The sequence below is a fragment of the Dermochelys coriacea genome, chromosome 5 (genome assembly GCF_009764565.3).
Source record: "Dermochelys coriacea isolate rDerCor1 chromosome 5, rDerCor1.pri.v4, whole genome shotgun sequence".
Lineage (NCBI taxonomy): Eukaryota > Metazoa > Chordata > Testudines > Dermochelyidae > Dermochelys > Dermochelys coriacea.
The window spans coordinates 52,166,362-52,186,808 of NC_050072.1; the positions used below are offsets into that span (position 1 = coordinate 52,166,362).

Genomic DNA, 20,447 nt, shown 5'->3' on the forward strand with positions numbered 1-20,447 from the left:
TACTGTGATGTGACAGAAACACATGATTATGGCTTCACTGCAGGATCTGGCAGGAGGGAAGCTTTTTTCAATAGACATATCTTTAAAATTATCATGGTAATATACCATAGAAGAACAGAGGAAAAGAAAACTGCTTTTGGTTCAGATATCTTTTCTGATAGAGGTCTATGCCAGTTTCAGGTCTCTGTCTGATAAAACATGTATATTCTGATGATGCAGTCTTTTGGGACAAAAAGTTATAGGTTCAAATTTCAAACCAAGGTTTGGATTTGTATCTTCAGATTATGCATTGCAGTGCTATGGACAAGAAGTGAGGGTAAGAAGAAGTATTAGACCTGATGTGTTTTGAATGAGATGTTAACCCAAGATCCCAAGTGCCCATGTCCACTTGTTGTTTAACATCTCATTTAATATCCATGCCGATGTATGTTTCCTTCGTCTCTGTCCTTGTAGCAATCTTAAGTGTTGTCTGGCTGTTAAACTTTCTAAAGCAGTTTTTAATGTGAAGAACACTGCATAAAAACAAATTATGTGGTATTTTCAGTTATGTCACTTATGAGGCAAAGTTTAAAAACTTTTGGCTTATTAGTACAGATTTAGTTGTGAGAAAAAGTGGATTACATAATTTATTGGACCAATTTCTGTTGGTGAAAGAGACAAGTTTTCATGTTTACAGAGAGCTGCTCTTCAGATTGCGTAAGCTTGAAAACTTGTCTCTTTCACCAACAAAAATTGGTCCAATCAAAGATATTATCTCACCCCCTTGTCTCTTGGATATCTTGGGACCAATGCAGCTACAATAACCCTGTAAACAGATTTAGTTGTGTTTATCAAGAATTCTTTTGAAAATATTGAATCAGTTATTTATAAATTGCAACATAATTGTCTCAATCTAGAGCTGAATACATCAGGAATATAAAACATGATTTGAAACTGACACTGTAGATTTTTTTTTTTGTGGCTGTGGAACTGTTGTTTCACTATTTGTTGTTAATTTCTCTAATTGAGCTGATCCTACAGTGTTTTGCAATAGACTTATTACAGAGATTACGTCCTATTTTTTTTACCATTGCTGTGAATTATAACTGGCTTTTGGGGGGGAAATATCAAAAGCTGATTAAAATGATTATGTAGTTCCTTTCAGTTTGTTTCCCTCTTCCTAACATAACACAAACATAAGAATGGCCATATTGGGACAGACCACTAGTCCATCTAGCCCAATATCCTGTCTTTCCACAGCGGCCAATGACAGATGCATCAAGGGGAATGAACAGAACAGGGCAGTCATCAACTGATCCAACCCCAGTCATCCAGTTGCAGCATCTGGCAGTACATAAGAACAGCCATATTGGGTCAGACCAAAGGTATATCTAGCCCAGTGTCCTGTCTTCCAACAGTGGACAACACCAGGTGCCCTAGAGGGAATGAACAGAACAGGTAATTATCAAGTTTCAGAGTAGTAGCCGTGTTTGTCTGTGTTCGCAAAAAGAAAAGTATTTGTGGCACCTTAGAGACTAACAAATTTATTTGAGCATAAGCTTTCGTGAGCTACAGCTCACTTCATTGGATGCATTCCTTGGAAAATACAGTGGGGAGATTTATATAGACAGAGAACATGAAACAATGGGTCTTACCATACATACTGTAACCAGAGTGATCACAGCAGGAGAGCGGCGGGGTGGGGGAACCTTTTATAGTGATAATCAAGGTGGGCCATTTCCAGCAGTTGACAAGAACATCTGAGGAACAGTGAGGGTGGGGGTGGGGAATAAACATGGGGAAATAGTTTTACTTTGTGTAATGACCCATCCACTCCCAGTCTTTATTCAAGCCTAAGTTAATTGTATCCAGTTTGCAAATTAATTCCAATTCAGCAGTCTCTCGCTGGAGTCTGTTTTTGAAGTTTTTTTTTGTTGAAGAATTGCAACTTTTAGGTCTGTAATCAAGTGACCAAAGAGATTGAAGTGTTCTCTGACTGGTTTTTGAATGTTATAATTCTTGATGTCTGATTTGTGTCCATTTATTCTTTTGCATAGAGACTGTCCAGTTTGACCAATGTGCATGGCAAGGGGCATTGCTGGCACATGATGGCATATATCACATTGGTAGATGTGCAGGTAGAGGAGCCTCTGATAGTGTGGCTGATGTGATTAGGCCCTATGATGTCCCCTGAATAGATATGTGGGCACAGTTGGTAACGGGCTTTGTTGCAAGGATAGGTTCCTGGGTTAGTGGTTCTGTTGTGTGGTTGCTGGTGAGTATTTGCTTCAGGTTGGGGGGCTGTCTGTAAGCAAGGACTGGCCTGTCTCCCAAGATCTGTGAGAGTGATGGGTCGTCCTTCAGGATAGGTTGTAGATCCTTGATGATGCATTGGAGAGGTTTTAGTTGGGGGCTGAAGGTGACGGCTAGTGGCGTTCTGTTTATTTTCTTTGTTGGGCCTGTTCTTTAGTAGGTGACATCTGTGTACTCTTCTGGCTCTGTCAATCTGTTTCTTCACTTCAGCAGGTGGGTATTGTAGTTGTAAGAATGCATGATAGAGATCTTGTAGGTGTTTGTCTCTGTCTGAGGGGTTGGAGCAAATGCAGTTGTATTGTAGAGACTGGCTGTAGACAATGGATCATGTGGTGTGGTCTTGATGAAAGCTGGAGGCATGTAGGTAGGAATAGTGGTCAGTAGGTTTCCGGTATAGGGTGGTGTTTATGTGACCATCGCTTATTAGTACCGTAGTGTCCAGGAAGTGGATCTCTTGTGTGGACTGGTCCAGGCTAAGGTTGATGGTGGGATTGAAATTGTTGAAATCATGGTGGAATTCCTCAAGGGCTTCTTTTCCATGGGTCCAGATGATGATGATGACTTCCTCCCCTCCCCGCTCTCCTGCTGGTAGTGGCTCACCTTAAGTGATCACTTTGGTTACAGTGTGTATGGCAACATCCATTGTTTCATGTTCTCTATGTATATAAATCCCCCCACTGTATTTTCCACTGAATGCACCCGATGAAGTGAGCTGTAACTCACGAAAGCTTATGCTCAAATAAATTTGTTAGTTTCTACGGTGCCACAAGTACTCCTTTTCTTTTTAGATAATTATCAAGTGACCCATTCCCTGTCATTCATTCCCAGCTTCTGAAAAGTTGGAGTCTTAGGGGCACCCAGAGCATTGTGTGGCATCCCGGACCATCTTGGCTAATAGCCATTGATGGACCTGTCCTCCATAAACTTATCTGATTCTTTCTTGAACCCAGTTATACTTTTGGCCTTCACAACATCCCCTGGCAACAAATTCCCACAGTTCTGGAACAGTCGTGTAAACGGTACCTTTTATTTTGACACTTTTACACTGCTTTTGTGAATAAAGGCTGTTTTCCATGAATGATAGCTCTGTATTTCTTTTCAGTGGACTATAGTTTGTCATTTAGTGAGGTGTTTTCTTCTGTTGTGCCTATTTTGCATTATATTATTTGGTTCTAGCAGAGGAAAAAGCCTACAGTGTTATGTTTACAGTATGTACTTTATTTTTATTGTAATCTAACCTGATATCAGAAATACACTACAATATATGTTCACTACTAAATATCTAGGCGTAAAATGTCAGGCTTAGTGTTAGTGACTTTAAAAATCCATATAGTGTTAGGTGTTAGTGACTTTAAAAATCCATATATTGTTTAAATTTATTATAAACAATGAAGAGTTGATTGAGAATTTGGCTTTTGTTTTTTGGTCAATGGCAGTGCAATTTTTTTGACAATATTTGTTAATCTGATCTGAAGTTTTAAAGGTTATGAATCTTTTTTTTGAAAAAAAAAAAAAAAAAAGACTAGATTTCTGTGGATTAAAGGTCCCACTTCTACCTTTTGACAAGTTTAAAAATGAAGAAAAATCAAAGAGGAGGGAAATGGATGCTAAAGCTAGTGTAACTTAAACTGTTTGGGGAAAACAGTTTTATTTTTTCAGGCCAAGTTCGCTTAGTATGTTGAAGGAATCACAATTTCTATAGCAGAGGGCTAGCTCTGCTATGGTTGCGGTTAAAGAGGAATTAATGAAGAGGATACAATATTCAATGCTGATTAAAATTTCTACCCAACAAAACTAGATCTCACTAAGAACAGTGTACATCAGTATTTTTAGATATCTGAAATGGAATTAGCAGATTAAATTGCCTCAAATTTACTTTTCTTCTTTGAGTGATTGCATATGTCCATTCCACTCTTGGTGTGTGAACACCCTGTGCACTGTTGCTGGAAAGTCTTCCCTCAGTGGTACACGTCAGGGCGGTTTGAACTCCCTTTGCTGCCATGTTCCTTCAGTTTGGTTGCTGGAACTGCTCATCTTGCTTTTGCAAGTGCTCTCAGTGGACTCTTTGTATTGTGTACACTTGTATTTTGTTGTACATAATTTAGTGTTTACTGTTTTTAGTGTAGCTAGTTAGGTTTTACCCTATCTGAGAGTTGTGTTTGATTTCTGGTGCCAAAAGATGCCTTGTTCACCTGGTTTGAACCACTGCATTTTCCTGTAATAAGGCTATGCCTCTGAGTGACCTGCACTCAAGTTGCTTCAGTTGTCTCAGGAATGCTTGTATCAGGGAGCATTGTCAAATTTCTAGGGACTTTAAGTCTTGCACAAAGGAAGACTGTGAAGCCACTGTAAAGTTTCTACTCATGGAGGTGGCCTTTAAACCTCCATCTGATCCAGGTTGGTCAGACTCTGCGCCAAGTGCTTCGGTGTTGGTCAGGAGTGTGCCTCCTACTGTGCTTGAGTCCCAACATTGCTCACTATCCTCAGTACCTAAGAAGAGGCAAAAGGCTTCGAAGCAGACTGAGTGGAAAATCCCCTGCACCAAAGTCTGCTAGACATGGTGTTAAGAGTAGAATGCTATCTAAGGCTAAGCACTGTAGTGCTTCAGCACTGCAGGACCCAGCACCACTGACTCTGTTACCTACGGACGCACCATCGAGTCTGGAGCTAGAGGGAGCACCTTAGACGTCTGGGGTATCACACCTTACTGATACCTCAGTACCAGAGGCATTTTGATTAGCCAGAGATCTCTTAAGCCTGTCAGTGTCAGTATTGCTGGCAGTTTGTCATCACTGTCAGTGCCAGCAGACGTGGGGAAACCAGCAAGGTCACTGCAGTGCTCGGTACCATGGCGGTCCTATTTACCTCAGATGGCTTGCCTTTCGGTACGGTCAAAGGGGAAACCCGCAATGCTTATCTCTCATAATCCTACTTACCATGAAAGGCCCATGAGCCAAGCATCCGTTATTAAGTGGAATTGTTACCATCAGACTGTCCTCCTTTGTCTAATGTACGTAGTTATCTCTGGAATATTTGTTAATGATGTTATACAATTTTTGCAGCTTGAGAATAACTCATCTGGTAGCAAGCAGGAGCAGAGGGAGTATGGCCAGACCATGTGGTGCCAAAATGTTGATCTGACTCTGACGTGCAGAGTGATGGGGGTGTAGCCGGCATGTCCCGAACTGTGAGAGACGCTGTTGGCAGAAAGAAACTTATCTGATCTTTCCTCATGTCAGCTCTGAGCTTTATTACCAGTGTCCTTCAGACCTCATTTATCAATATCTGACCACCCCTTTACACAAGCAAATGACAGTTCACTCAGAAGATAAATGTAATAGATAAGTTGATGATTTAGTCAGCTAGTTTCTTTTGATGTCATAGAATAAGTTTTTTACAGGAGGGGTTTAACTGTGTGAAGGGGTAGAGACTTCATGTACCAGGAGGGCATTTTGTATGCAGGAGGCAGTATTAAAAGTATTATTTGAGGTCCGACTTGATGATCTAATGGTTTCTTCAGACTTTAAATTCTATGAAACTATAAAACAGAATGCTAATTTACAAAAGTTTTTTGGCATTACTTGAAAGCTGTTTCTCAGTAATAAGTATCAAAAGCAGCTATTTACTAATTGGTAGAATATAAAATTAAGGTTTTTCATTTTATTTGACCACTTCAGGTGTAAAGCATTTTAAGGAAATACTAAAAGTAGGGCCTGTTCACGTACTGTTTAACAGCTATTAAGAAAACCAAGCTCTTTCAGACAGAGACTTTGTGTCTTAGTGCCTTGTCTATCACTAAGCATGCTGTGCGAAACACATTATGCTTTCTAAATAAGCAATATGAGTATCACATGGGGAATTGCTCTGTATGCATTTTAGTTGGTTAAAAAAAATAAAACCCCCACACACCAGAAAACTATAATTTTTATGTGTATTTTAACAAAGTGGAACTCTGAAGTCCTCTAAAGTAAATATCGTAAAATGGCTTTCTAGGAGGCAAATGGTGGGGAAAGTAACTAGAGTTCATTGAGGAAAGCAGTGTATTAAATCCAAGTGAACTGAAGGAAAACCTTTGATTCTTTGTGTATTTTTGTCTTTTGTACTGTGTTTAATATGTTTCGTTAAGCACCTAGAACAGGGGTGGTCAAACTTTTTGGCCTGAGGGCCACATCGGGTTTCCAAAATTGTATGGAGGGCCAGTTAGGGGAGGCTGTATCTCCCCAAACAGCCAGGCGTGGCCTGCTCCTGCCCTCTATCTGACCCCCCTGTGCTTCTTGCTCCCTGACAGCCCCCCCCGGGACTCCTGCCCCATCCAACCCCACCTGTCCCCTGATGGCCTCCCCAGAACCCCTGCCTCTAACTGTGCCCCACTGCCCCATCCAACGCCCTCTCTCCTTCCTGATTACTCCTCCTACCCCCCTTCAACCTCCCTGTTCTCTGCCCTCTGACTGCCCCAACCCCTATCCACACCCGGGCCCCCTGACCTCCACCCCAAACTCCCCTGCCCTTTATCTAACCCCCATTGTTCCTGCCCCCTTACCACGCTGCCTGGAGCACTGGTGGCTGGTGGCGCTACGGCTGGGCTGCCCAGAGCACCAGGACACACAGCTGTGCAGCTGGGCTGGAGCCAGCCACGCCATGGCGCAGCACAGAGCACCAGGTCAGGCCACAGCTCTGCAGCTGTGCTGCCCGGGAAGAGCTCGCCGCCTCGCCACCCAGAGCATTGTGCCAGCAGCGCAGTGATCTGAGACAGCAGGGGCGGGGCTGGGGGCTAGTCTCCCGGGTCAGGAGTTCAGCGGCTGGGTAGGAGGGTCCCACAGGCCGGATGTGGTCCGCAGGCCATAGTTTGCCCACCTCTGACCTAGAAATATATGTACATTCAAAGACATTTAAGAAATGTCACTCTATTAGAAAAAAATGTGTGTTCCATGTTGTAATGGATATGTTAATTTCACAGTCCCTTCAACTATAACAGTGGCTGATGGACATACCTAAAAGTTGGTCCAATAAAAGATACTGCCTCACCCATATTGTCTCTAGTATCTAAAAATCAACATTTAACTCTTTACAAGAAATAAAAATGGAGACTACTGTTTTGCTTTCTAGTCCAAGTGCAGCATAGCACACAGGATAACCAGTAAAGGGCCTTATTGGTTCATTCTGAACATCAGTTCTTCTGAAAGAGAAAAAGGTACCAATTATCTGGTGTGTGGTCATCACCATACTATAAGGTGAATAACAACAAAACACATGCAGTGTCACACACACACAAAAAAAAAAAGCTTTCTCTTTGGAAATGTTCGGTTTATTTGACTGGCTATTTTAGGTTAACAGCTTCTTCTAATGGTCCTTCTCAATTTTAAATCACAAGTAAATGAAACTATCAATATCAAACTGTTTGTTTTATCAGCAGCTCATTTTTAGAGGTTTTGAAAAGAATGATGTTTATGAAAGTTGACTGGAAGTTGAAAATTCTGATTTAAATGGGGGTTGGTTTTTGGAGGAGTAGTGTTGTCGTAACTGATTGGGCTATAATCAGAAAAATGGTCTAAGGATTATGTCACCGAATAAATTACAAAAACATCAATGATTTCTTAAGCAAATTTTGTTTTTGTATGTCCTGGTGAATTTTAGGGAGGCTAGCTGCTGGTTTAATAAACATAATAAATTGTTAGCATACTGCGTAAGTATAGCATAGTTACATCTGTATCAAACAGATGTTCGATAATACTATGATTCATATTCCAGGTATCTTAAAGATCTTAACAAAGACCTGAGTTAGTTCTTGTCTGATTTTAAATGTTGTGCTCTACTTTGAAGTATTTCTTATATTCTAAATGTATTTTTTCCCTCCATTTTCTAAAAGCTTTGATTATTTTGCTTGCATATCTTTGTAACATTATTCTGATGCAAGAGGTAACTTTTTCAAAAGTGCCTGAGTGAACTAGGAGCCTAAGTCTCATTGACTTTGCAAGTTTCAAAGATATACTGTTCGTTGCTTTCATTTGCCAAAATTTTCTATAGAGGGAGATAATTTATATACAGCATCAATGACCGAGAAATTCACCTGTTGAATAATGATAGAAAATGACACTTCACTGCATCAGACTACACTAATTATTAAAAATTAGATATAAACTTTAAAAAAAATCAGTGCTGGGGGTAGAGCCAGCAAACAAACTATCAAAGGGGTGGATGGGTGGGGCTATGAGTATGTGGAGGAGAACCTCCTATTTTGAATTCTGTTTCAAGGAATTCTCTCTCCAGGAGAGAATTCTAAACAGAGAACTCCTAAACTTCACTGTTTTGAAAGCAGACACTATTGTGAAGACACAATAAATAGAGCCTAAAAATAAAATCCCATTTTAAAAAGATTTCTTTAGTCTTGCCTCCGAGTTGATAGGATTTAAAGACCTGCTCTCTTGCAAGGCTGCCTCAAAGGCTTGCACTCTTCTTTGCTCCAGGTAGCATTCAGTGCATTTTGGAGAATTTAATACAAAGATTGACTTCTTGCAAATTGTTCAGGTGGCCATAGATAATAAATTAGGTAGCTTAGACCTAGGGTCATCACTGGCAAAATGGATGACTTTGTTAGAGTAGATAGTAATGTAGGTTGGTACAAGCGAGAGGAACAAGAAGGAAAATATCATCTCACTGCACTAGTGTCAGTGGTGGTGGTTTAAAAAATAATAATCAGAAATCATGTCCACCCCCTTCAAGAGTGATAGCAGATTCAACAAGAGTCCTATTTATATCTACTTAAGCATGTATCAATTGCAGACTCCTGTAGAGTGGCAGCTTGGTCCTCTGTTCATACCTCTTCTAATCATTATGCTGTCGCTGCTGTTAGACAACACAGTTCTCTTCTATATTGGACTGTGCTCCAACCCCTCCCCCCCTTTTTTACAAGAGAACTGCTTGGAAGTCACCTGAAGTAGAGTACCCACAGGGACACTGCTCAAAGAAGGAGAGGTTACTCACCCTGTGCAGTAACTGGAGTTCTTTGAGATTTATGTCCCTGTGTATGCTCCACTACCTGCACTCCTTCCCTTCTGCTTTGGAGTCTCCATTGGTGGGACTTTGTGGCGGAGAAGGAACTGAAGGTGGTTTGCCCACGCAGCCCAACATAGCGTTAACATGGGTCTGAGGATGTGTGGGGCACTTGCACGGGGCTAAATGGGCACCACCACCACCAAAAATCTCTGATCAATGGTGCAGGACGCAGGCACGCCTGAAGTGGAGCACCCACAGAGGGACACATCTTGGAGAACTCCAGTTGCTGGACAAGATGAATAACCTCTCCATCTTTTAATTTTAATTTAATATGGGATCCATACACAAAAAGAAGGGCCCTCCTATCAGTCTGTAAAGCATTCCATTCCTATTGCATGTATTATATACTACTGTAATATCTAGGAACTCCACTGAAGTATCACGGTTCCATTGTGCTGGGTGTGGTGCAGACAAATAAAGATGATGCTCCCTTCCCCAGATAAGTGTCAGAAGTGAACAGGTGTACAAAACAGAAATACTTTGGGGAAGAGTGGCCTCCCTCCTTTCGGGAGATACCCAGTGAGCTGTAGGCTAGCTCAGTATCCTCAGGGCTATCGTGTAGGAACTCTCTGCCAGTTTCATTCTCCACAGTGCTCCTTCCTGGGAACTATGGGGAGAGATCTGTCCATCTCCCAGGGATGGGTCCCACTGAAATGGGCTTCTCCCTTTTTAAGGCTCCTTCTCCAAGACTGGTATGCCTTGCAGGTGCGGCAGGGCTGCCTAAACCTAAAACTGCTCTTTAACTCTTCTTGCCTGGTGTAGGATTCATACACTGTGTCACAAGGAGTTAATCCACAACAGCCATTCTTGATTAACTATTCCTGATTTTGTTTGGATGCTCTTATTCCAGAATAAGAGTGGTTTATTCCAAATTTGTTTGTTTATGGATTAAGCTAATTCAGAATAAGTGATTCTTATTCTGGAATAAGAGTGTTGACAAATGTAGTTAGTCAGGAATAGTAATCTGCTTGAAATTCACACCCTACCTTATTTCACATTAAGTTTCATGTGTAGAGAAGCCCCAGGAAGATATTAGCTCCTTCCCTCTTAACTATGTTGACGATAAGAGTTTTTTCAATTCTGAGTTGTAAAAATTGGTTTCATCACTAAAATCAGAAGATATATTTCTGAAAACACTCAGGAAACTGATCTGGTGAGTAGGAAGGTGCCACTTTTAGGTAATCATTTTTGGGAGTATAACTTTAGTCATACAGAGTGTTTTATGGAGAGAAGGTTTTTAATTACAAAAAAATAAGCTAAAATTGTTTTAGAATCCTTCTTAGATTAGATGCCATAACTGATGTTTTCATTTACTATCCCCTGGCTTCTTAGCAATAAAAAGAGAGGAAAGAGGAAAAAAACAGTGAGTTGAAGTCAGAGCCTTTCTTAGTCTTGTTCATAAAAGGAGATTAAGAATTGAAAACCAATGAGCATTATTTTTTTCTTTCCAGTTTACGAGATGACAGAATTCGAATAGAAAGGATGGAAAGCACTTATTTTCAATACAGCCATGCTTTCCAGCTGATTACTGATTTTTATGCAAAAGGAATGCTTAATACCACAGGTACTTCATTCAGAACGTCTTTTGACATTTGTAGTGCTGGTTAGTTGCTATATAGACAAATACAGAACTGGTGGCTAGTACAATGGAGCTTGGACATCTAGGTCTGACTAATACAAATATTTAATAATAACTAACCATTGAATTGATACATAGTTGCAAAACAAGTAAAGTGGCTGGAAAAAGGAAGAAATGTAAATACTATGTAGTACTGTAGATATTTCTGAGAAGTTACCTCTACTATATCTTTGACCCAATTGGAGAAGAATGAGAGTAGATGTGGAATTTCACAAATTTCAAGAATGATGATATGATCTGGAAAAGTGAACAGTAGGCTAGTATTAAAGAATTCTTAATATTTTTCCCCATCTGAAGATACTTATTTTGAAAACTTAAATTTGCACATTGTGTAAAAAGTGAAGAAACTTTGGCAAAAACCTATGAAAATGTTTCTTAATTAACACTCTGATAATCAGAAACAGTTTAGAAAGCACACTTATGCTTGTTTTAGTTTCTCTGCAGTAAAGTTTGGTAAAAGTCCTTATTATATTGCAAAATTTGACACTTTTGGTATTGGGTTGGAGGTTATAGTAGACAGTAATAGGTAAAAGCAAAATTTCACCTTCAGAAAGCAACTTTACAAAATAGGTCCTGATCTGCATGGGCAACCATGTGCACCCATGCAGAGCCAGTACCATCTTCATGTATCACATTGCAGGATCGAGGCCTTAGTCTGTACATTTATTAATCATCTGGGCTGATAATCAGCAATTTCTAGGGGAGAGTGGGGGGAACTGAATGCAAAGTCCAGTATTTTATATCCTCATTTGCATTGGAACAACACAATAGCTCAGTGGTTTGAGCATTGGCCTGCAAAACCTAGGGTTGTGAGTTCAATCCTTGAGAGGGCCATTTAGGGATCTGGGGCAAAAATTGGGGATTGTGCCTGCTTTGAGCAGGGGGTTGGACTAGATGATCTCCTGAGGTCCCTTCCAACCCTGATACTCTATGATTAAGAAGAAATTCCTAAACTGCTCTGTGCCAGTTTGTAAATGTTATTTTAAAAGTTAATTTTTGTTGTTTTATAAACAATATTTTTAACACTTTCACAATAAAATCTTCTATTTCTACTTGACTGAATTGAAAAATAGATAATCGTGTCTCAAGTTTTAGTGTCAATCATTTAACAAAGGAAATAATATTTTTGCAGGTTCTCAACAACTCTCTATAATCCTAAACTTGGATAAGCCTGTGATTTGCTCTTTGGCAGCAGTAATTATGTACCTCAAAGAATTTAATTTGGAAAAGATACTTTACAACCCTAGGTAAGTTATTTTATATAAATCTCAGAAAATCAAAATCATGCTGTCTGTAAGGCCCTGCTTAAATCTCGGGATGATCTTTGAATAATTGTGGCTGAGTTGCAGACAAGACATGGAAAATTGCAGAAAAGTAATAATGGACCTTTATTAATAGCGGTAATTTGGAAAAGCCAGAGCAGACCTATTTGTTTAAGGAAAAACACTCAAGTATTATCAAAAAGAAAAGGAGTACTTGTGGCACCTTAGAGACTAACAAATTTATTTGAACATAAGCTTTCATGAGCTCCAGCTCACTTCATTGGATGTAGTGATGAAATGAGCTCCAGCTCACAAAAGCTTATGCGCAAATACATTTGTTAGTCTCTAAGGTGCCACAAGTCCTCCTTTTCTTTTTGCGAATACTGACTAACACAGCTGCTACTCTGAAACCACTCAAGTATTGTTATGCTTGCTAATTTTTTTAATAGTCAGACATTTTGCTGCAACTATATGATGTTAATTAAAAAAAAGGTACAATATAAAATTCAGACTAAAAGTCTTAACACAATTACTGTAGAAATCAAGTCCAGTCACTTTAGCCTTTTCCATTTTACAAGCATTGAATGTTAGTGCAGTACTAATTGCATACTCAAAATGTATGCAAAATTCTGAATTTAAAATCAGAATTCTGGTTGAAGCCTAATATTGCAGGATCTACAATTTCCACAATATTGTGAATGAAGTAGGGCTTTAACCACCTGCCATTTTGTAAATTATAGCTGGCAACTTCCCTTCTACAAAATTAATGCACTTGCTTCTGGAATAAACCTGGTCTTTGTAAACATGATGTTCTACAGTTGAGCTCCTAATTAAAACTAACAAAACATCAAGTGAACATCAAGTGATAAGTAAAAATCATTAGGAATAGGAAAGCATATGCTTGTAGTCAGTACTAACAGTATTTAAATTGGCTTGTAGTACAGCCAAATGTAGTGGAAAAACAAACAAGCTGAAGAAACTGATACTGTGAGGGGAAATGAAAAAGTTTGTTAATAAAGCCCGGACATCTTATCTCAACTTACGTCTGTTTTGTTTTGTGGACAAAAATCTGCTGCTGTTTTTTAAAGATTTTTACGTGACAATAAGCCTCACTAATATTTTATTTTCCTGCGAAAATATTTCATGCACTTTCTCTACAGTTTTTGAAGCACATTTGTATTTAATGTATCCAAATGTTTGAGCTTTTTGAGTCTGTAAATCTGGTCACTTATTTAAAAATCCACATGTAAAACACATTGACAAATCCAGGGAGTTTAGTGGGTGGTACCCTATTGGTGGGTAAGCTACCATGTAATAAGTTAAGGGAAAAACATTAAATACATAGACACCAACTTCTCCACTAGTTGGGGGTGGGAGGGGGGTGCTCAAGTCCCCACCCCATCTCTTCCTGCCCCTGCTCTGCCCCCATCCCACCTTTTCCCTGTCTCCTCCCTTGAGTGTGCCCTGTCCCCGCTCCTTCCCCTCCCTCTTGGAGCTTCCTACATTCCACGAAACAGCTGTTAACAGCTGTTCACGGCAGATGGGAGGTGCTGGGAGGGAGGGGGAGGAGTTGGTCAGTGGGGCTGCTGGCAGGTGAGAGGTGCTGGAGGGTGGGGGGAGTTCGGCTGCCGGTGGGTGCTATTGAGCAGCACCCGCTAATTTTTCTCCATGGTTGCTCCAGTCCTGGAGCACCCACAGAGTCAGCACCTATGATTAAATGCATCTTGCAAAATTCCTCAAAAGATATATGGCTACTGAAATCCACTTGTTTTCACTTCAAAAAAATATTCCGACCTGTTCATGATGACGACAGCACCTCCTTTGTCAGCCTTTTTGATTATGATGTCAGAGTTGTTTCTGAGGCTGTGGATGGCATTGTGTTTTGCACAGCTGAGGTTATGGGGCAAGTGATGCTGCTTTTCCATAATTTCAGCCTGTGCACATTGGTGGAAGCACTCTATGTAGAAGTCCAGTCTGCTGTTTCGACTGTCAGGAGGAGTCCACCCAGAATCCTTTTTTGTAGTGTTGGTAGGAAGGTCTCTGTGGATTAATATGTTGGTCAGAGGTGTGTTGGAAATATTCCTTGAGTCGGAGACGTCGAAAATAGGATTCTAGGTCACCACAGAACTGTGTCATGTTCGTGGGGGTGGAGGGGCAAAAGGAGAGGCCCCGAGATAGGACAGATTCTTCTGCTGGGTTAAGAGTATAGTTGGCTAGATTAACAATATTGCTGGCATCCGATGAGGTGAGCTGTAGCTCACAAAGCTTATGCTCAAATAAATTTGTTAGTCTTTAAGGTGCCACAAGTACTCCTTTTCTTTTCACTTTAAAAAGTCCTGCATATGGATTATGCTAGAGATTTGTGTGTGACATTATTTGAAAATATCTAACTGGATTACTCAAATGTGTTCAAAGGAGGATGGGTTTAGAAAGATGTAACCAGTCAAACCTTTCTTCATCACATAGTGTGCAGGCATAAAAGAAAAAAAGAAAAGGAGTACTTGTGGCACCTTAGAGACTAACAAATTTATTTGAACATAAGCTTTTGTGAGCTACAGCTCGCTTCATCGATTGCATCCGATGCGTTCTTTTTTGTGAATACAGACTAACACGGCTGCTACTCTGAAACCGGCATAAAAGAAGGTGCAGAAAGAATGTTGTCCTGTTTGGCATAAAATGTAGGGGCAGAAAAAAAAATTATTGGGATTGAGAGTACGTTTTATAAAAAATGTATTTTAATTTTGAAATGTTCTACTTACATTCTGGTGTCCTGTGCAAAATATTCTCTCCCATTCTTAAAATGGTATTGCCAAAGCTGATAGGTTTGAAATTAAACCTACCAGCTTTGTTTTCGGTTTGCAAGCATGCAAGTGACTTTGAGGTTCCACTTTCCTAATAGACTATCCATTCCCTCTGCCAGCTTTGTTCTCTTACAAAACTCTAGTTTCACTACTTCACTGTCTTGTAAAAGTGATGTGCGCAGGTAGACAACAATAGTGGGCATGACAATAAATCAAAACACACACAATGCTTAGGTTTAGTTGGTAGATCTCGCAGCTGACAAATGTTCTTTTCACTATTGCAGTTTTGGAAAACTTTGAATTTTTATGCATAACAGAGAATTTTTAAAATCTAAATTTTAGAAGAGATGATATTTGGTCTTGTCAGTCTCTAACATTTTTCTAATATTGTGTTGATTCTAAACTGCTTATGCTTATAAAATATACCTGGTGTAGAATAACATATTTGGACTTTTGGTTTTTTTGGATTTGATTTTCTTCTACAACCCCCCTGCATTTTCCTCCATCCAAAAAATATACAAAATATTGCATCCGATGAAGTGAGCTGTAGCTCACGAAAGCTTGTGCTCTAATAAATTTGTTAGTCTCTAAGGTGCCACAAGTACTCCTTTTCTTTTTGCGAATACAGACTAACACGGCTGCTGCTCTGAAACCTGAGCAAAGAAAGCCACTGAATGGAAAATTTAAAGATTTCCTGATATCCTAGCATTACACTGCAAAGAAAATGCATAGCATTGAGGTAATTGGTGATATTGTACTGAGAAACTTGTCTTCTGTTGTGCTTTGTTGAAAGAAATGATGCCAGTAATCTGTAGTCGCTTAAAAAGGAAAAGGAGTACTTGTGGCACCTTAGAGACTAACAAATTTATTTGAGCATAAGCTTTCATGAGCTACAGCTCCCTTCATCGGATGCATTATGCCACAAGTACTTTTCTTTTTTAAGGGAGTACAGACTAACATGGCTGCTACTCTGAAACCTGTACTCCCTTGACTATCTTACATGGGGATTCCATTCTAGTAGCTACTTGTGTCCTGGGGCTCTGCTCATTGTTAGTAACATGTTACATATAGAAATATTGGGCCAACTACAACTTCAGTCATATTAAATAAACATTAAAGATGTCAGTAAAATAATCCATAAGGTTAATTTCTGGAAAGGGAATGCATTTTATGCAGCGTGTATCAGATTAAGTTATTTTCTGCAATTCTACATGAAGCAGATAAAATAAATGTCTGCCACACTGACAGACAACTTAAAATTGCTGAGAGAATTTGGGTCAAATGAGCATGTACTGATGAGTCAGTGAGCATGATGTGTGCTGTGAGATACAACATTCAGTCTAACAAGTTTATAGATCTAATGGAAGCAGGCTTAGACAAAGAAGACATTCCTTTGAGTTATGAAGAGTGCCTGCAAACTGCTAAACATCAGTTCTGACTGCTTAGAGAATCATGGAACTAGTTGTCAGGATAGTTTTTTCCCCACATAAGTAATGAGGTGATTCTCTTGCATCAAGTACTCTAGATTTTTTATTACTCTTCAGGAGAGGCTTTTAAATGCAACCATGAATAAGGAAACATCTTTATTACGGAGGCATATTCTAATTATAATATTGTAAGACTAGATAACCCTTTATTTCTGTGATCTTTCTATCAAAAAGATGAATAACTTCTAGCAAGAGGTTTTCTGAGGCACAAAGGGCAGTTAGGCACAGAATTTTAACTGAAAATCGTTGGGAGTTGGGTGCCTAATTCCCACCGGCACATTTGAAAATCTCCCCACTTAATCTTTAGTACTTTCAACAGTCAAAGAGCATGCTGGTTGTAATCTTCGTATTGGTTAGTTCTTAGAGCACAATTTCCTAGAGTTTGGTGTCAGTTATTAGAAAAAACAACAAGGAGTCTGGTGGCACCTTGAAGATTAACGGATTTATTTGGGCATAAGCTTTTGTGGGTAAAACACCACTTCAGATGCATGGAGTGAAAATTACAGATGCAGGCATTATATAATGACACATGAAGAGAAAGGAGTTACCTCACAAGTGGAGAACCAGTGTTGACAGGACCAATTCGATCAGGGTGGATGTAGTCAACTCCCAATAATAGATGAGGTGGTGTCAATTCCAGGAGAGGCAAAGCTGCTTTTGTAATGAGCCGGCCACTCCCAGTCCCTATTTAAGCCCAAATTAATGGTGTTAAATTTGCAAATGAATTTTAGTTTTGCTGTTTCTCTGAGGTCTGTTTCTGAAGTTTTTTTGTTCAAGTATAGCTACTCTTAAATCTGTGTTAGAATGTCTAGGAAGATTGACGTATTCTCCTACTGGCTTTTGTATGTTACCATTCCTGATATCCAATTTGTGTCCATTTATTCTTTTATGTAGGGACTATCCAGTTTGGCCAGTGTACATGGCAGAGGGGCATTGCTGGCACATGATGGCATATATAACATTAGTAGATGTGCAGGTGAATGAGCCTCTGATGGTGTGGCTGATGTGGTTGGGTCCTCTCATGATGTCGCTAGAGTAGGTATGGGGACAGAGTGGGCAACGACATTTGCTATAGGGATTGGTTCCTGGGTTAGTGTTTCTGTGGTGTGGTGTGTAGTTGTTGGTGAATATTTGCTTCAGGTTGGGAAGCTGTCTGTAAGTGAGGACTGGTCTGCCTCCCAAGGTCTGTGACAGAGAGGGATCGTTTTCCAGGATAGGTTGTGGATCATTGTTAACGTGCTGGAGAGGTTTTAGCTGGGGGCTGTACGTGATGGCCAGTGGTGTTCTGTTGTTTTCCTTGTTGGGCCTGTCCTGTAGTAGGTGATTTCTGGGTACCCGTCTCACTCTGTCTTTCCTCACTTCCTCAGGTGTGTATTGCAATTTTAAGAATGCTTGATAAAGGTCTTGTAGGTGTTTTTCAATCCCTCAGACGGAGACACAAATTTGGTTGTATTTTAGGGTTGGCTGTAAACAATGGATCGTGTGATGTGTCCTGGATGGAAGCTGGAGGCAAGTATAGCAGTCAGTAGGTTTCCGGCATAGGGTAGTGTTTGTGACCATCACTTATTTGCACTGTAGTGTCCAGGAAGTTGATCTCTTGTGTGGACTGGTCCAGGCTGAGTTTGATGGTGGGGTGGAAATAGTTAAAATCTAGGTGGAATTCTTCAAGGGCCTCTTTACCGGGGGTCCGCATGATGATGTCATCAATGTAGTACAAGTAGAGGAGGGGCATTCAGGGATGAGAGCTTGAAGAAGTGTTGTTTGAGAGGAATTAATCAACTTGCAGAAAAATATCCAGTTTGAGAAATTTAGAGTATAGTGGGGACCAGTGGCCAGTAAATGATGCATCTTTCAGGATCTGTAGTCTGAAATAATTCATATGTATGCATTGTGGATACTGCGTCTAAACAGTTTGCTTTCATAAACCAAAAAGAAGCATTTTAAGATGGAAAACGTTAGAATAACTAAACAAGAATTTTATCCACATGCTGTGAAATTCACCCCCTTGTGCAGAGGGCCAGTACAAAGCCTATGCATGACTTAAAGTACCACGTAAGCTCTTAGGATAAGGTTTACATGGGGCATGCACCTGATGCTGCACACCTTCTGTTCAGAGGGTAAATTTCATTTAGTTAGTCAGCAAGATCTGCATTGTGCTCCCTTTCCTCTTATCTTTCCTCTTTACCATTTTGTAGACAGCACTACACTTGTATGCTGAATGACTCTAGCTTCCAGAAAGTAGTACACAAAGTAGTTGCTTTTTTTAGTCCTTTTTAGGACTAAGTTGGTCCTCCCTCCTCCATTTTCGTTTCATTCTCAGCCTAGAACCTTTGTGCATCTGTTCTGTCCAAACTGCCTCTCCGAAGTGGTGTGTCTGGCAAATAGAAGAATAAAGAAAGTAAATGAAAGAGAATAAGAGATGAGTGGAGTGAAGATGAGGTACAGAAGGTGCTTGCCCCTATATGGGAGAAGTTGTCTGTGCAGTGTAATTATTTAGCCTGTTCGGATATTACCATATTACTTAGTGATGGGGGTGGGTCAGATACCATGTAGGCAGCGCACACAAGTAGGTAGAATCCCCGAAGGAGAGAACTAATCAATAGCCAAGACTCATGGTGGGATGTTCTCCTTCTGTTGTCTTTTATTCCTAGGGTGCCATTACAACATCTGCCCTTGTGTGATCTGCTTCTATCTGAGCTCCATTTCCCCCACTTCCCCATGTTCTGGCTGTACTTAGGAGACTTCCCTCTTTGCTTTCCTGATTTAACTAGTTACTGTCTTCTAGCAGTAAAGGCAATTGGATGAATTGAGGTATCATCCTTCCTCTGTCACTTTGAGAATCCTGTACTAATTCAGGATAAGTCGGAAAGTGGTTATCCTGTTCCCTTCAGTTGTACACAACCCTGATTCTCAAAGCTTCAGGGCCTGGCTGTCGGACTTACCCTTATATTCTGGGAATCTCTGAACTCCTGTACCTAGTCCCCGTTCACATCAGGGTTGCTAGCCTTGTGCCACTCTTCATTGGTGAGCACAAGAGTCTGGTTGATTAAACACAAAATTGCCCCTGGAATTTGGGTCCCACATTACTCAAGGCACATGTCCTTATCATACCTATAGTATGATGTTTCTGAGAAGTAAGCATGGCATGGGGATTATGTGATGCTCTTAAAGAGCACAGAACTGTAAACCACTGTTATCTCTCTGCCTCAGGAAGAGAGAGCTTCCTTCCTGCCACACCAGTCTATCCACCTCACCAGCAAACTCCTCGAGACTCTGCGAGTCTTAACCTTGTTTTGCACGCAACATTCAGTGAACCCCTGTGACACATTTTCTGGGGTATAATCTGGACCGTTGAACAGCTATATCCCCTTAATTTGCTATGCTATGCAGCCACAAGGGACCTGCTTAGTCTTTCCATACCAGTATCACCAGCAGTAGAAGGCCCATAGATGGTACCAATGCCTCCTGCTCATGCCTCACCATGTCAAGATCCTATGGTACTGCTACCCAAGCTTATGCAAAAGCCTGCGCTCTCGAGAGGAAAACCTTCAGTGATTTTTCTGGTACCATCACCTCTGGGCTCAGGCTACCTTGACCCATCTGGATTTGCCGCTCCATTGTCGGAAATATTCCACTCTTCTTCAGAAGGGATAGAATGGATCATCAGGTCACCTAGTTTGACCTCCTGTATATTTCAGGCCACCAACATCAGTCCCCCAGCACCCGCACACTAAGCCCAGCAACCAAAATGAGAGCGAAGTATTACAACTATTTTTTTTATACATTTATGTAATATGCAAATGCATCCTTTATGCTTTAAGGAACAAGTAAAGAGACATAGTCCCTGAACAGATGTGCTTGAGTGGCAACAGAGTTGAGCAGCATGATTTAAAAAATCTGAACACATCAAATG

At 40.4% G+C, this 20,447-nt stretch overlaps 1 protein-coding gene across 4 annotated transcripts in view; it reads left to right on the forward strand.

Moving 5' to 3' along the window:
* Positions 1 to 20,447, forward strand: part of MSH3 (mutS homolog 3) — a 181,965-nt gene that overhangs the window by 31,744 nt on the left and 129,774 nt on the right. For all 4 annotated transcript variants that reach the window (XM_038403844.2, XM_043515155.1, XM_038403846.2 and 1 more), the window contains 2 exons: positions 10,797 to 10,909; positions 12,117 to 12,231. In XM_038403844.2, the coding sequence (XP_038259772.1) occupies positions 10,797 to 10,909; positions 12,117 to 12,231 (228 nt within the window). The remainder of the gene's footprint in view (positions 1 to 10,796; positions 10,910 to 12,116; positions 12,232 to 20,447) is intronic.